The sequence below is a fragment of the Rhodnius prolixus genome, unplaced genomic scaffold (genome assembly GCF_049639745.1).
Source record: "Rhodnius prolixus isolate KJV_2025 unplaced genomic scaffold, Rpr scaffold_1, whole genome shotgun sequence".
Taxonomy (NCBI): domain Eukaryota; kingdom Metazoa; phylum Arthropoda; class Insecta; order Hemiptera; family Reduviidae; genus Rhodnius; species Rhodnius prolixus.
Genome location: NW_027411581.1, coordinates 55,750,386 through 55,768,492, shown reverse-complemented (window position 1 = coordinate 55,768,492; position 18,107 = coordinate 55,750,386). Strand labels below are relative to the sequence as shown.

At 36.5% G+C, this 18,107-nt stretch overlaps 1 protein-coding gene across 1 annotated transcript in view; it reads right to left on the bottom strand.

Moving 5' to 3' along the window:
* Window positions 1–18,107, bottom strand: part of LOC141462384 (uncharacterized) — a 169,640-nt gene that overhangs the window by 3,607 nt on the left and 147,926 nt on the right. The window contains exons 2-3 of the mRNA XM_074144192.1: window positions 6,065–6,178; window positions 523–678 (exon numbers count right to left, since the gene is read on the bottom strand). Of these exons, the coding sequence (XP_074000293.1) occupies window positions 523–678; window positions 6,065–6,175 (267 nt within the window). The 5' untranslated portion in view covers window positions 6,176–6,178. The remainder of the gene's footprint in view (window positions 1–522; window positions 679–6,064; window positions 6,179–18,107) is intronic.

Genomic DNA, 18,107 nt, shown 5'->3' with positions numbered 1-18,107 from the left:
ACAAGCTGCTTAAATGCAACTGACAACTTGTTTAAACCTAATAACCTTGATAAATCTGATGAAGAAGTTGGAATGCCCGCTGAAATAAGTTTTCCTCATCTTTTTTTCGACTATTGATAGGATCAAAATAAAAGGTTCTATCTACCGCCAGTAAGGCCTAAGACAAGGTTCGTTAGCCCTTCTGCTGTTCAACATCAATGAAAGGTTGTTAAAAGGAAACCGAATCCTAAGTAATTGTTTAATCGTCCTCTAGAGGGAGTTTGGAAGCGTGGACGACCTTACTTGAGTTAGCTTGATGATCTGGTAAAAAATTGAAGAAGCTAGAAAAATTGAAAAGGAAACCAGAATGTGGTCAAGGAGGCGGCAAAAGTCCTTCATGGACCTTAGAGACAGCCAAAAGAAGATAGTCTCAATTTCCGGAGGAAACTCAAATTCCTCCGAATTTTTACATCATCTAATCATCACCAGATGGATAGAATTCTTGTTTCTAGTAATAAATGCATATTAATGCATCTAGCTCACCTGAAATGCGTCGTTTAGACTGTGCATTCGCATCCTCTCTCTTTCATTAGATTCCAACCTTCTCAGATTCCTTTCTCTGGCGTTCAGCGCCGGTTTTCGTCTTCTACCGCCTGTGCTGCTCTTCTTAGTGCCAGCACTCCACGATTCTTCGCTCACCTAGAACAGCCATATAGATTTTTATTAAGAAATACATAGTTGATATAAGAGATTTGCATCTACCACTGTTGTAACAAAAGCTATTGTTTTTTTATTTGTTCATTACTCAAAGTAATTTGACTTCCTTTGCGTCCACAAAAATATCGTCAACATCTGAAGTTGTTGCACTGCCGACCAGTGGAAAGTGTTCTCAGTTTACAGACAACACTGTCCATTACCGAACAGTGGAACTTTTAGAAGCTCCTAAGAAGAGAAAATCTAAGAGCCAGCAGCAGTATTCGAACCTGTGAACCCTGCGTTGGAATGCAGCATTCGCTAACCACTCAGCTAATCCCTTCCCTCTCTTATTAGATATCATTCTGCTTTCTAATTACCAATAAAATAATTTTCTCTTTGCGTTCTCAAAAATTCTGGTTATTTTGCTTCATTAGTTCAACAAAAACCTGGCAAGAAAACCACTAACCCATGTTGCGTGATCAAAGTTTCTTAAAACTCAGAATATATACTAGTAGCCTTCAATTTTTCTCTTAAAATCAAATTGGTTGCACACATTTGAATACAATGGTTTCCAAATCATTGAAAACCCAAAAAACATGGACCACGAATGAATGAGTAAAAAGTTAGAGTAAGATTTTTAAATACGAGTATGAATAAATACATATATAGATTAGATCTTTGTGAACTGTACTGAAAGTCACATGAGATATGAGAAGCAAGATTGAAAAAACATATTTCTCAAATTTTCTCTATAATTGAAGTTATTTTGAGCTTCTCATTCAACCGATTAACAGGAATGCCTATACAATAAACTCTCCGGGTTTTGAACCTTTTCCTGCTAACCTTTGTACAATCTACTTGCAGCCTTCTCCTGATTACTATCTCTGCCAAATTGGCTCACTTCTATTATGGCAAAAATATTTACAAATCTGGAGAGCTCAAGCAACCATTTGGAGGTTACTAATTTTTCCAAAGCCTGTAATCGGCAAGGCACCCAATTGTTGACTTATTTATGGGCTCAAGTTATAGAAAATGATGGCCTATATTTCAGCTGAAATGAAGTGAAACCAAGCCACAATCTTCGTTTCGTTTAGTACTTTTAAGTTCGCAATGATTTTGAGTAATGTTGGCTAAGTAAAATAATTCTTTAAAATAATTTAATAAAAATATGTATTATATACTCATAATTAATACTAAATAAGTATACTGTATGGATTCAGTGAATGAATATGCAAAACAAAATCCTTGTGCTAATACATATGCAGTTCAGAGAAATTTAAATAACAGCGTTAAACTAAAGCAGCCATGCTAGGATTATTAATAACCTCCTAGGATTATAATTTGACCTGCATAAATGGTTTTTAACAGGAAAGGGGACTTTTTCATCGATTATTCTATATTTTGTAGTATTTTCTACATTTTGAAAGCGTGTGAGACTTTGTAGTATTTTGGCCACTCACCGGAGACCCTATGTACGATGCACTTAGTCCAAAAAGTTCACCACTTTGATTTCTTATTATATCAATATACTTTCTGAGACTGATTAACATAGGGTTCGAGTCTAAGGGAGTTTCACAGACTAATAAATTTCTAAAGATGGATTTCAAATAAATTTATGGGTGCATAAAGAATTTTTAGATTAAAATTTTTAATTTTTAGATTAGATTTTAGATTAAAACACTTCTTCTGTTTTTTTCTTTTACTTTTTATGAATTAATTATATACGTTCTAAAAATATCCCACTGTGCTTATTGTAGAGCAACTTTCTAGGCAGCTAATAGAATCAAAATCTTCTGCACTCCAGCTTCAGTTTCAGAGAAATTTTATCTTCTGAGTTTCCAAAAGATAACACAAAAAAAAGTATGTAGAAACATTTGGATTTATATAATGTTGTTGATATCCAGTCTTAAGTTAAAGTATTTTAGAAATACAGATATCTGATTGGAAATTCTAAACTTGTCTTTAATTGGAGGATGAAAAACAAAAGAGAAGATTTTCCTAACAAGAAGGAAATCTATACCCACCAAAGCGATCAGAGGAACCAGCAACAAATGTATCTGTTACTGCAGCCGCGATGTAAAGGGTCTTTGATCATTCTTATCCAACAACAAAATATTTTTTTCACCTTTTCTTTGTTACGGATGTAGTGAGTGATATTAAGGAAATATAGTGACAATCGATGCTGACTTTTTAACGGAAATGGTTTTCAGTTAAATCAACACTTACCCTCACTGCCCATATATTTTTTTTTTTACATTCTCTGACTCCTCCAAATGTTGAAACCGGGCAGTACCTTGAATTTGAATTACCACGGGAAATACAAGTTTTGGCCACATTTCTGAACGAGCACAAAATGTTTTTACAAATTCATCAGTGTGAAATGAATCGTTGGTTAAGTGCGTGATACATTATAACTGAAAAAACAAACATAGAAACTATTACAAATGTTAAAAATTCGATATATGATTTAGAGGCCACGTTTGGGGCTTCACAATAAGAGTTTTGAAGCCAACCAAAATTGCCACTTCGCTGATTCGATTTTTGTTTGTTTTTTCGGATTTTATTGCAGACGATTCCAACGATTTTTGTTTAAATTAGCAACACGATTTGCATAAGTGTACAATTAAAACTTTTATACAAAACATTTTGTTCAATGTAATATACGATCTCATCGCCTAAAGATTATTAGAAGAAATTAAGTATATAGTCCAAATTATGACTTTGAAGAATATCTGCCTCAAAATTTTCTTTACTAATTAGACTTATTATTTCTACTGATAAGAAAAGTATTGTTATCAAGTCAGATGTTCTTTTTTTTAATTTTGTGGTCTCAAGAATCCGAAGAATGGCTTTATTTTTATTTTTTAATGACCCCTGTGTTTCTGTTATTACAAAATACCTTAAAAACGATAATCGCAGGAATTTCAAACTGATACCTCCGAGAGATCTGACTCTAACTTTGCAAACTAAATTCTTCGGTGGTACTTCAATAATTATTCAAGAAAAATTCTTTTTAGTTCACTTCTGAAGGAAGGATGATAGTTTGCTCCCTTCAACTTGTAATTTCAGCGTAATATGGGGGGGGGGGTTCTAAAAACTGTATCAATAAAAATTATAACGACAATAATAAGAGAAAATTGTTTGACTGATCGCTGCAAATACTCGTATTTAGTTTTCAATGGTCAACATTTAATTAAAAATTTACATTAATTCCACGATTTCTAATGAATATATCTAACAGTTGAAAACCCGAGACGAAATCGATAATCAAGTTTTTAGAATCGGTGGCGATCGTAGAATTGATTCAAATTGAAAAAAACCTCAACTGCAGGCTTGTTTTGCTCATAACTGTAGAGGTCGTCAATTTGCGTTTGACTTTTGTTTTTGCTCCACTTTTTATAATAAAATCTTTTGATTCTTGTCCTACCTGGGACGTCCGTCTATCTCTTAAGTACTGTTTGTAAAAAGAAATATTATAATTATATGAAAACGCCGAAGATTTTTGCAAAAATTTTAAGTTTTTGATTGGAAATCTGTTTCAAATTTCAGCGGAAACTGGTGCGAATTTCCATGTAGAATTGAATCGATCCTCTGGTTACTCTTTGTCTCAAAGTTGTGTTTTTTTAGTAATTGAAGGAAGCAGAAGAGAAAGAGTTAGGTTTTATATATGGTATAGAGAGTTAGAGCGGGCGCTTGTGTTACTCTAATTGCTGCTGTGTCTGCTGCCGGCGAGACTACGATGACGACGGCACACCCCTCTGTTGATATTTGTTACAGGCTGGCGTCACAATTACCACCCCGGAGGAGGGCAAGACGCTGGAATTAGAAGTATTGGGTTTGAGAGATCAGCCAGAGAACTCCGCCCCGGAGTTCAGTTCATTAAGCTAAAGTAAGCTGATGGCTTCAATTACTCGGAGCCAACAGTTGGAACCTCCTGCTAAGTGGGATTAAATAACGTTAAATTATTTAAACGTGTTTTGTTAAAATTGCTTGATACAACCGTGCTTGTTTCTAATGTTGAACGAGAATGAATCTGCAAAGCAAATATGGGATTCTAATGTTCAAATTATACAAAACTAGCATTAAAGCAGACTTATCTGGCGTTAAGTACTGACAAATTCTCTTTCAATATTTGGACTTTCTTTGGAGAGAGAGTGTTGAGCACACCACCAAGCTAAGTCTATTGGACCCCTAATAAGTCAGAAGAGACCATTCTTCCAACAGCCTTACTGCAAATTAAGATTAAAATTTCGAGTATCCTTAGTGTATCTGTGTAAATTGTATGAACGGTTTATCTCCCTCTTGGTATGTTATCTATTCAAATATTCTTTGAATCTAAGTTCATATCTAAGTTACATCTAACTTCACTTTAGAAGGAATATCTAGGGTCTTCTCCATCTTCTCACAGAATCTGCATCTGTCGTTACGTTCTTCTCTCAGCTTTTTCAAGGGGCCTCAGAGTCCACAATGCTAGTTGAGAAAAACCGTCATCATATGAATATAATTTTTACACAAGAGTGAGATGTTCAACAGATGTCTTCGGGTTGTAAATTACCGGTCAAGTTCTGGAAGTCCCACCTTAGCTCTGTAGCCTTTTTCCTGGAAAGCGCTTTGTTTTAACTGGATATCGGTCTTTCTCTATATTTTTCTATGCCAAAACTTCCTGGCAGCCCAAAGTTAAGCGACTTGATTTTCTTGGACCATCTCTTTAGATTAGTTATGTCTATTCCGTTATGTGTTATTTAATAGTTTATAATAGTTTTAAATAACGAAATCGCATAAACAACTAACGTGATGTTAAGTGCAACTATAACTTTATGTTTTTACTTTTTGTTCCCAACATTCAAGAAGAGGTTATTCCTGGTGTCCTGATAGGCATACCTCCTCCTGAGGGTGGATAGGTAGTCTCTTGGGCTCAGCTCGCAATTTAAACAGTCCATCTCAGTAACTTCTGTTTTAGAAGCAGTTCAAATGGCACTATCCCTAGAGGTACAGCTGGTATCTGGCTTCAAGACTTGAACTTATCGATTTCAAGCCTTTTTATAGGACACGATAAGCTCTGACGCCACAGGGTTGCCACACAGTGATTAGATAAGTCAGTAAGAACACTGTCAGGAGTTGAAGAAACGGTTTCTTATTTTTTTACTGATTACATTACGATCGCTTTTTACCTGGGGCTCTTGGAGACTAGAGTTGGTATGTCAAAACAACTGGTGAGAAAAAACCAGAAAAGTTTCTAAAAAAGGCTCCCACAAAGAGCCTCTTTTGGCAGCACCCAACCCGTGTTCTAATCTAAACAAAGAATGGCAGCTTCTTCTTCTTCTTCTTCTTCTTTTTCAAAATAATATATATAACAAAAATAAATATTTGTAGTAATAAACAAACTTACAGATGAAGAATCAGTAAGTTCTGCGATCGATGGTTCCTGTATTGGCGGTCTCCTTGCTGCTCGAGAACTTCTAGCGCCAACCCATTCCATGCCACCCATTTCCGATCTCATCTCCTGCACAAAGAAGGCAATCATTATTTTAGATTAAAGGTAGACGATTGGTGAATCAGAATACTATATACACTATACTATAGGATATGGCCAAGAGACGCAGCAGCTTGATTGGGGGAATGGGTACTTCGTTTGGATCAAAATTACTCTTTTTGCAGACGTGCTGGCTGTGCTTGCGCGATATTAGAAAAGTAATAAACTGGTAAATAAAAATGGATTAAGATTCTCTTTGAACAAGCCGCCGTAGTAAGGGGAAGATTTAAAACAGGGGTGTCAAAACTGTGGCTGCCCCTGAGGTAATTTTTTGTGGCCCACGTTGTTCTGAAATAAATTGAAAAATATTGTCATGAAGAAAATAGCACTTCGAAGAGATAGAGGCAATACCGTAGACACAATTCCCTTGTCATGACGCCCAGTGTCTTACCTGGAAGCCTGCGGGCTTGTATAAACATGCTGACTCAGTTCCGGCGACGTTTGGTAGCGATATGTCTGCCTCACTAAGTGGAATTCCGGTTTTAAGAGACAAAAAGGAGTAGGAATTCCCAAAATATATTCTTAAGTTCTCAGTCTTTGAATCCAGATATAGCAAAACGAGGAAATCGCTGGCCAAGTTTCGGGTAAAAAAGAATAATTTTCGTTTTATAAATACAATTATATAGTGTTTTAGTTATCCTATCCATATTCTTGAATCCTCACTTTGGAATATAAATTTAACAAAATTTGTAAATGTGATTTGGCCCGCGTGAATCTTGCCTGTAACACCAATTGGCCCGTTTTTTAATTGAGTTTTTGCACCCCTGGTTTAAAATATAAGTGTTCGGACTTCTTTTTATTGAAGTGTTTTTATTTGTCAAGCTCCGTATGTCGGGTTGTTAGAGCGAAGCAGTCGCTCGCATTATTAATCAAATTGTATTTCTAATAGTAATACTGTTGAAGTGTAAAAGTGTTTTCGATATTTTTTTCCTTCTAATTAATTTTAATACCTTAATTCTAAAAGCCCTGGTCATAGAGTTCTAAGTTAAGAAGTTGAAGTAAAGATTTCGAGCACAACGTGGCAGCTAATGACAAGAAAATTGATAAATCCTAAAAAAAATGTAATTAGCATGTGGTAAATCGATTTTCATCAAAATTTAATTTTTCACCAAAAATGCAGGTAGCTTTTAGTGTGAGTTAGAAAGGTAAAACGTTCTTTTATATTTTTTTAAATTAAAACCTCCACTCTTTTATAGTATCTTTTATTTCTGTTAGTTTTTCACATAATTCCCTTGAATTGATTGACGTTGAAATGTTCAGAAATGACACTTTGAAGGTAAACCTGTCACCTGGTATATATGGAACCTTCCTGAAATGGCTTTACTTGGAAAAATATTTTCACATACGTAGATCTGATACATGTGTTTAGAAAAATTAAGAATAAGGCGTTATCGGAAGAATCTCAAGACCTAAAACCTACTCAGTAATCTGACATTTCCAGCCGTTTTTAGACCAAAACCTTATTTTTGCGACCCTATTAGTGAAATTAGAATAGTCATTTCTTAAGAAATCTTTGCAATCCTGAGGGTATCCCACTCTAAAAACAAAAACTTTGAGACGAGGCTTTCCAATAAGGTGAAACGCTAGCCTAACATCTACTAATACCCAATTACAGCCTTTGTCTGATACGCCATTATGAATATTATTATATATAATATAAATAAGACACTATTATAATGTATTATTTACAGAGGTTAAGGCAACGCAAATTTACCAGATATTTCCACAAAATCTCTGCCGTAGGTTATCGGACGAAAAAAAAAAAAATCTAAAATCTTTTCTTTGAGGAAATTCGATGGTTACTTTCAAAAACAGGTTTTCATAGATTTTCTGTCTGGAATTTGAAAAAATGCTATTGTGATTTGACCGTCATTTAGAGCTGCCTTGCACAAGAAATTTTACTTTATAAAGATTACAGGTACGCTAATGATTACTCGACATTTACTAAGGCTTTCTGTGGAAGTCAAATGCTCTCCAAAGCATTGTCGTCTACTTACTCCGAAGAGACGTCAGAAGATCTGTTATTATCATTCCTATGCGAAACATCTGTTATCGTCGGCATGACACTAGCGAAGATTGGGTTAGGGGAGTGCTAGGAAAAGATCGGGAGGAGCAGTCTGGGATATCCCATTCCCTAGCACCATATGCTCCCTTTTCGAAATGTCCGTGGAATATAGATAGGATTTTGCCCCGTAAGCAATCGGGAAATTAGCCAGCATTAATGTAAGGTTGTCGCGAATGACTGTGCTTGTGCAAGAGAGAGAACGACTCGAAAACGGAGCTAATATTCATACCCTCATCGTAATAACGGATATAATCATAGTGTGTACTTTGCACTCCGTATTTAAGCAATTCGAAGGAATAGCTTCTTCTTTTTTTTCTATTTCCTGCTTTTTTTATCCAAACAGAAGCGGAACTGGATCGTTTTACACGTAGCGTAGTGTTGCCAACCAAAGTGGTTTAAATCTTTTTTTCCCTTTTTCCTCCAGTTACTCCCTGCCCAAACTCTAAATCCCCATAGCCACCTCACTATTCCAAGTCAGCCTAGACTGCTTTCTCTCCCCCCACCCCCTCTTACACTTAAAACTCTTCAGTCCCTTACTCTCTCTCTTCTCTCAGTGTCTAGGTTGTGCAAAAGAGAGGCTGTGAGTCGACGAGAGAACGATTGACGCAAGTACTATAACTAAAACCAATTTGCCGCTTGTTGCATTATTCATACTCCCTGTCGGAGCATCTGAGCGCTCTTTAATGGTCAAATGAATTGCGGTCCGTGGCGATGATGATGATGATGGAGGTCCTAAGTGTACTGCAACTGTGAACTACCGCACTCCCAGCTTGGACTTCTCTACCTCCTCATATTTTGCCATCATCCCATTCTCCACGATGATGATTTATTCTACCATACTTATTTTTCTTTATCCTTTATTTTATTATATTATTATTACTTTCTCTTACTGCAATCTAGTCAAATGTTTGATGAAGATCAGGAAGTATACGCTTTGAGTGAAGTTTCTTGAGTACAAAAAGTGGTTTACTGCGTACTAGCTCTCCCATTTTTTTGGAAAAATTGCAGCAGTTGCAACCAGGGATGGAAAGAACTTATTGTCTCCCCGCTTAATCTTTTTTGGCTAGGCGACCACCATACTGTAGCTCCTCCAAATTCTTCATTCAGTTGCTTAATGTCAACAAAATTGTTTCTCGTAATTGCGACCGGAGGTCCAAGAGTTGATCCACTCTCTAACTAGCCCATCCATTTTATCACTGCGCTCAATTCCCGGTGTATCTCATTTGGCTCTCTAAACTGATTATTCAAGCCAGAGAACCGCCTGAATTGCTGAAAATATATTCACACAGTTGTACATACTCCCACCATTCCTTCCAGCATGCAGAGACATCCAGTTATACCAATTATCCCAACCCTTAAACACAATTTGATATCCTAAAATGCCATAGACCTCCTACTCTTCCAAGCTCCAACTTCATGCAGAGGACAGTTTGCTCCTGTTTATAAATATCAGAATAACAGTACTCTCTTAGATCGTTAGATTCCACAATTAAATCTTTAAGGTCATTAAACCTTTTAGTGCCTAAAAACCCTCTTTTCGCTCGTCACGTCTATTTTAGAGATCAGAAATTGGTTCGCTTGCATTAATTAATGGTCTGTTTTAGCTTTGATGAGTACCTTTGAAATCTTTTCCTATACTATTTTTAAGCACAGCTTTAGGAGAAGGGAATGTAGTTAAGCTCTACTCTAAACTGCTGTTTGTACACTGAAACTAACTGAAACTGGTACTAACATCTGTATAACATTTATGAGCATGAAATGTCTAACCAAAATGCGTCTTAAGCGTCAATTTACTGCTCTTTAAATTAAATAAAAGGCTTAACAAAAAATATATAAATAAGTGAAAGCTTATTTGAAATGTAGTTAGTACAGAATTTAACCTGTAGTAGCGCTGGTGAAACTTTAATACAGTTAGATTTTGTTTTTCCTTCGCAAGCAGGTTTATGTTGGTACATTACTTTTGTGAGTGCAGAAGAGAATAGATAAGAATCTAGAACTTGAACAATTAGGTAAGTCCAAGTCCAGAGTGATCAACTATAGTCTGGCCAAACAGCTTACTCCAGAGAGTCCAGCTAGGATGGATGGATATTGGTTCATCCACTACCACGGTATGTGGTGGATATACCATTTTAGATAGGCCCAGAGCCCTTTAAGTAAATAAGCTCCAACACTGTTTTTCTACTGCCATTCTAATTGGTGTTTACATGAAATCCCACACTGGTAGCACGGCTCTGATGGTGGTAGTATTAGGGTTTCACCTCCCTACTCTCTCCGCCTTTCCCTGGGTAACTCTGCTCTTCTTGAGCTCTTGGGCGGCTCTATTTTCATTTATCTAAAACTGTGTTGTTTTGTTTAACAGTATTACTTTTCACTGTACCCGCCGCTATCCATTCTCAACATCATTTCCATGCCCGCCTTTGCTGAACGCATTTCTTTTTTTCTTTTTTTTCTTAGCACACACCAAACTAATGCTTCTGACAGCTGGCTGATCAGCTAGTGTTGTTTTCTCGTTCATTAATAAACAGCTGATCCTTTTACTAATAATAAATAATTTCAAGTGAATATCACGTTTATATTTTTTTAAGCTGCAATTTCTTGAAACATTACAATATTAAAAATAATTGAGGTTTACATGAAACTGAGCATTTGGAACTAACAGAAAATCTGGCTCACCATGGAACAGGAAGATCCTTCCATTCATTGAGAACTGCAGTACTTCCGATTGGGAATTTTAATTCAAAATTGGAATTTCCTCAATAAATTCAACACTTTTTAATAGCGTCGAACGGGCCATCCTTCCTTCAACATCCTTCAACCAGAAAAGGCAATTTTGTTGTAAAAAGGTTTCCTCTGTTTTCCCCAATTTTCTTTAAAAAAAATTTTCATCTGATTTCTTATTCTAGTAAACACAATCAGTACATCATATCACTTCAAATATTTCCAGAAACGTGGCATTTTCTTTTCTCTTGCTTTTCACGTAAGGAGGGTATAGTGAAATCTTTTGGATTTTCTAATGCACCAAAGTGTATTTTACAGTTTGATGTGCGCAAGTCTGTTTTTACAGGTGGAGTTTGTTGGTCACAGACATTTTGGAGTCACGTGCGTGTAGAGGAAATAATAGTCGTGTAATCAGTTTGCCTGCATTTACTTTGTCCTGAACACTTTAAATTAGATATTTGATTGAAGTGCTATTATAAAACCAAGGATTATAAATAGATTTTTTGAAAATAACCATTCAGTTAATCGTTTTCATGAGGTTAGTGTTTCCTGTGAGTTTTCTTATTGAGCTGATGTTCATTTTTTTGGGGGGCTCTGAATAGTTCAAAATGTCCAATTCCAATGATATCTCAATTTCGAGGAATTTAACAAGATGACTATGAGTGAGAGAGGACTAAATAAATAAGTACAGAACAAAAAGAACATAGTAAACTATTATTAATACTATGATCGATTGCTTGATGTTTGTCTGTATGAATTGGAAAGCAAACGTAAACAGCATAGGTACATAATGTTTTATTTTTAGGCGGTCCAGAAGCTGGGATCTCCATTTACCATACCAGCATAACCACCCACCTACTCACTTCTATTTCCCGGAACCGTTTTAATTAAATTGAAAAACAAAAGAGGTTTTTTCATCTGCCCAGAGAGAGAGAGAGAGAGAGAGAAATACACAAGAGTTGGGGAGAAAGAGAGAACAATGCTTAAAGGATTTTACGGCAGAGTACCTGGGGGAGTCATGGCTGTGAGTTTGGGAGAGACAGATTGTTTTACAAGAGAGGAGAGCAAAACCAGCTGGAATTGTCTAGATGGCGGCGGTGGTGGTTACAGGGGGGTATTACATTCAGTCACAGAACCATACATACTAACATACAACACACGAGTTGAGAAGCTAAAGTAAGCATGCTATCTGTAAACGTTATCAGGTAATGTGTACATTAGAATGCATGGCAGGCCTTTGTTTTGATCGCCGCCTGTATTTGCTGTCTCCGTCTCTTACAGCTTCCTATCTTATCCCCCAGTTTTCTGAATAACCAATAACCTAAACTCGATGTACGACAAGTTCCAGACAAAGGGGCTGACAGGAACTGTCTGTCTTGTTTTAGTCGATCGTTAAAATGCCTCTTAAAAGAAAGACCAACATGCCCTTCTCTGTCCTTAGCCAAATTTATTCTCTCCAAGGGAATTCGCCCTAGGGTAAAAACTGAAAGAAACTAAATTGGCTAAGTACAAATAATTTTTTTTTTTTCTCAGAACTTGCGATCCAAAACATTAATGAAAACTTGACCAAAAAAAGAAATGAAAGTTAAAGAATACTGACTTTGTAATCTAGATTAATCCTTAACTTACAGATTCTGTTATAGGTTGGGTAACGAGAAACTGCATTTAGCATGTTGTTGACTATAACAAGAGAACTCTGACCGAAGGATGACAGTATACTAAAAAAAGCTCCGGGCGCTAATGACCTCAGATGCTGACACACCTTAATTTTTTATTTTATCAAAATCTATTTGATCTGTGTTGTTGCAAAAAAAAAAAAAAAAAAATTGCACTTAGTAAAGAGAATACTAATTGTTGTTCACTCTTTTTGGTGACTGATTCATAGTTTCAATAGGATGAAAAAATAATTGCCATTTCAGTGTCGTGATACATTTATTCTGCCGAGCTTTCGACCTAGGGACTAGGTCATCTTCAGTGTCACTCAGTCCATGAACAGACAAGACAGAAGACACACCAACCCTGTAATGTAAAAATAGTACTTTGTAAACTAGCCCTGAAGATGACCTAGTCCCTAGGTTGAAAGCTCGGCAGAATGACAATTATTTTTTCATCCTATTGAGAATACTAATATTATATTTCAAAGAAAATTTGTGAATTTTATTTTTTATATAGAAAAGGAAGAAAAAAATTGTCAATGTTGGGTACTTTTTTCAACATTACGCTATTTTGTGCGGTTTTTAGCGATAAAGCCTTCCTTATACAACTGAAGCCATTTTTAACAGTAGTAGTTCTGGATAACATTCTTTTCTCATGAAATTTGGTCAGACACTCCGTAGTTATATGCAGGTGTAAGAATCGTATATTTATATTCATATTCAGGGGGCCTTCAAATTGGATTTATCAAATAGAATTTGAAGATCTAGGTGCGTGCAATGAGTGTGCCAATATAGATAACCAATAATAATTATAGATAATCTGTATAACACGTTTTCTCTTAAGACGGCTAAAATAAAGTTAAAAGAATTTCACACAAAACCTTGTAATAAATTCTTTGTTATTATAGAATGGTTCCTTTATTTCTTAGCCACAAAATAAGAATTATAGACAAGTGTAACAACAAGTCGTATCACAAGAGGAATAACACGCCGCGTGGGCTGAATTACAATGATGGATTTTAAACGCCTCCATCATTGTTGGACCAGCAACGCTAGCTGACTACGTCATCATCGGCAGCGCCAAGAAGTTATATTATCAATTCTAAAGAGTTACTAACTCCCACACCAAATGGTCGTCGGCGTCAGGGCCGCCTTAGCGGGGTGTCGTTCGGTGAATGTTGAGGAGTTAACTTCATCTTGAGCAGGACGGGTGCTGGATTAGTGTCGACGCCTTACCATTCTGAATAATAATAATAATAATAACAACACAGACTAACCCTTTAGTTTCAGCCACATTGTTTTCAGTGAACTTAAGAGCGAGCTGGAGGATGAGAGACAGAGAGATTAAGAAAGAACTTAGTAATGGTGAGTGAAGTGCACGAGTAAAGCTACTTTATCATTTTGGCAGTCATTAATGCCTGCTGGTGTGTAACTGTTTTCATCATTCTCCGGCAGGGTGAGACGTAAAACCCAGTTTGGGTTTATTCCTGGATCCTCTGCTAGCTTGTGCCAGGCGTAAACCATTCCCACCAACAGGAGCAAACGCCAATTGTTTAGTATTCATAACGTTCTCAAGCCTCTCTTCCCATAACATTTCTATTAATATGCTCCACTCGAAGCTATAGCTTGTCCAATTCGCTCCCCTCTCTACCTCTTTTCCACTTTCACCTTCCTTCCCGCAAAGAAAAAATAAGAAAAATAGAGAAAAATATGCTGTTCATTTTTCATGAAGAACCAAGAAAAATATTTTGATTGTAAAGGTTAAAAAAAAAAAATCTAACCAAATCAGGTGCATATGGAGTCAAAGTATGAATGTCAAGGCTAATCAGTGATGCATGTCCAATGCCTCTATGAAAAAAAATTCTCAACTGAAAGTTGTAGATTAAAATACCGCGCAATGAGAATGCCAAATATACGAAAAATCGTAAACAAATCAAGAATAATTCAAAAAAATTGGTAAAAAATAAACACATTTTGTGTGTGCTACTTCCGTGTGAAAACTTTACTGCTCATCTGAAAGGAGATCTGAGAAACCTGATCTATCCGCGTCAGTTCTCAAGTGGCAGGAGAAGGGAATCTTTTTTGTGAGTGGAACAATAGTGGGATACTTGGATAGAATTCTGCAGTAGCCAAGGTGTGGCTTCTTCAGCTCTCAGGAAGACTGGAGGAGACGGCATCTCCACCATCTTACACCACAACAACAACAAGATAATTAAAGAGGGTATCCTCCACTGAAGTCACACTAACGTAATAATAACAGAAGCAATAATGACGAGGTTGTCCCTCTCTTTTAGTCCTCATTCCCCCACTTCCCACTGCATGTTAGTGTGCGTGAGCAGAGTTACACTGGAATACCCCCAAACCCCAAACCCAGAGTCACAGAACCACCTCCTACATTCAGCTGGGTTTTTGGGTCTGTTCACAGTTGGTTGCTTTCATTAACTGGCCAAATAACAGTTTGTCTTCCTGACCCATCGGTGGAGGCTTCTGCGGCCACTCCTTCTTTTTTGACCTCCCATCACTGGAAGTTTCTTTCTCTCAACAGTTGTTTTTCGCACTTAAATACAAAAGACTTATTACAGTGTTGCAAAATAAAACCCTGTTAAAGAATGTTAAAACAACGAAATATTCCATCTAAAACTCCACTGGAACTAACAAAGAATTGACTACTAATTCTAAATGAATAAAAACATATCCGGTATAAAACACTTCCTCCATTTTACCTTCTATAATTTTCATAACTGGAAAATGGCGAACTAACAAACTCTATGCCCTTTAAATTGTATGATAAGTAATAAAACCAGCAAAAATTTCAGAAATTTCATAATTTGTTTATTTCATTCTTAACCAGAAATCCAGATCAACAATAAAACATGGCTTCTTACAGCACACACCTTAAATAAAAACCGTTAGAGACTTGCAACCACCTTGTCTGAGCAGATAATGTAAACAAGAAACTTCAGTTCATTCAAAATAAAAAAATTTCAAGAATAACAAAAGCCACCTGACCTTCCCGCATCTTACCATCCTAATTAGCCACTACTTCATGTTCTCGTGGGAACTATTATAGAAAATACTCCCCACCACCACTTGTATCGATCCTAGAATCTGTATAAATTATCCTTCTCCCTTATCTGTGTGGTTTTCGGGATGGCCACTCCACTGTCCAGCGCTTCGCCACTGGTTCTTAAGTAAAAACTATATTTTTCAGCAACTACTTTTTTTTTTTTTTTTGAAGAGGATTCTTAACTTTTGACTGCAGCTGTCACGAAGGCAGTGAATCTGTGATTTTTTGCCATTTCAGTGAATTCTAATTTTGTGTGCGCGCTTGTGTGCAATTGAGAAAATTGAACCTTTTGGGCTAAATTTAAACGTAATGGTAGTTTAAGTTCAATTCTTCTTTACTTTCTTGAAGGAGGTCTAAAAAACAAGAACGCTGAATGAAATCGCTCAAAGAGGCTAAAAAAAAAAGTGGTGGCAATGATTCACAAACTTTTTCTATTTCAGAAATAAAATATATTATGTGCAAACTTATTGGATGATTTCTTCAGACATCAAATCCTAAATAAAATCCAGTAACCGTATCATCTTTCTTTCAATTCATAAGATAAGAATGTATTTATACGAGGGTCGTTTGAAAAGTCCGTGCAAAAATAAAAACTACTTAATTTTTTGGGGTAAACCTTTTTTATTTTTCAACATAGTCTCCTTTTAGGCTTATACACTTCGTCCAACGCTGCTCTAGTTTGTTGATCCCTTCCGAATAATAGGATTTGTCCAAGTCTGAAAAATAGCCATTCGTTTCTGCAATCACCTCCTCGTTTGAATAAAATCTTTTTCCCGCCAGCCATTTCTTCATATTGGGAAACAAATAGTAGTCCGAAGGAGCCAAGTTTGGAGAATAGGGGGGATGTGAAACGAGTTGGAACCCTATTTCCATTAATTTTGCGACCACAACTGCTGAGGTGTGAGCTGGTGCGCTGTCGTGATGGAAAAGGACTTTTTTGTGGGCCAATCGTGGGCGTTTTTCTTGCAGCTCGGTTTTCAAACGGTCCAATAACGATGAATAATATGCACCTGTAATACTCGTAGTTTTACCCTTTTCCAGATAGTCGATGAGGATTATTCCTTGCGAATCCCAAAAGACAGTCGCCATAATCTTACCGGCCGAAGGAACGGTCTTCACCTTTTTTGGCGCAGATTCCCCCTTGGTAACCCATTGTTTAGATTGTTCTTTGGTCTCAGGAGTGTAGTGATGTATCCATGTTTCATCCACAGTGACGAAACGACGCTTTAAAGTCCAGCGGATTCTTCTGGAACAGCTGCAAACCGTCCTTGCAACACTTCACACGATTTCGTTTTTGGTCAAGCGTGAGCAATCGCGGCACCCATCTTGCGGATAGCTTTGTCATGTCCAAATGTTGATGCAAAATATTATGTACTCGTTCATTCCCGAGATGCCCACAGCACTAGCAATCTCACGCATCTTCACTCTTCTGTCATCCATCACCATATCATGGATTTTATCAATGATTTCTGGAGTAGTAACCTCAACAGGGCGTCCAGAACGTTCAGCGTCACTTGTGCCCATATGGCCACTCCGAAAATTTTGAAACCACTTATAAACTGTTCTAATCGAAGGTGCAGTGTCACCATAATGTTTATCAAGCTTCTCTTTAGTCTCCTGAGGCGTTTTGCCTTTCATAAAGTAGTGTTTAATCAACACACGAAATTCTTTTTCGTCCATTTTTTTGAAAATCACTCGACTTCCTCGATTCAAACGAATGCCAAACACAAAGAAATAGACCGATCTGGCTGAAACTTGGTGTGTGTTCTTCCAAGAGATGCTACTAACTAAACATAACCTCGATACGCGCCAGTAGTGCTATCTCTCTGACTTTGCACGGACTTTTCAAACGACCCTCGTAAAATCCAGTAACCGTATCATCTTTCTTTCAATTCATAAGATAAGAATGTATTTATATTAAAAGAATTTTATTGTATGACATTTATTTTGCTTTTTTTGTTTAATGACGTAAAAAGGATATATTTTCTTATATAATTATATAAGAAATAAAAAAGTTATTGCAAAATTGATATTTAATTATAGTTGAAATTAAATTTACTTGATATTTAGTTTGAACACGCTTAGCTCGCAGAGTAGGGCATTTCAAATGTTATTCTTTCTACTTTCTCCTAATCTAAAGAGGAAAGTACCTCATAATCGGATAGATTTTCGATCGTGACTTGTTCCAGAGAATATTAATTTCAACGCGGATCTGGATCGTGACTTCGTTTCAGAGAATATTAATTTCAACGCGGATCTGAGGGTCTAAACGACGCACTTACAAGTATTGTTGAAATACAAAGAACATCAATACTGTTGTTGTTGTTGTTGTTTTTTTAAATACAAATTCCAAGTTACAAAAAAAATTTGTATGAGAAAGTCTAGCGAATTTAA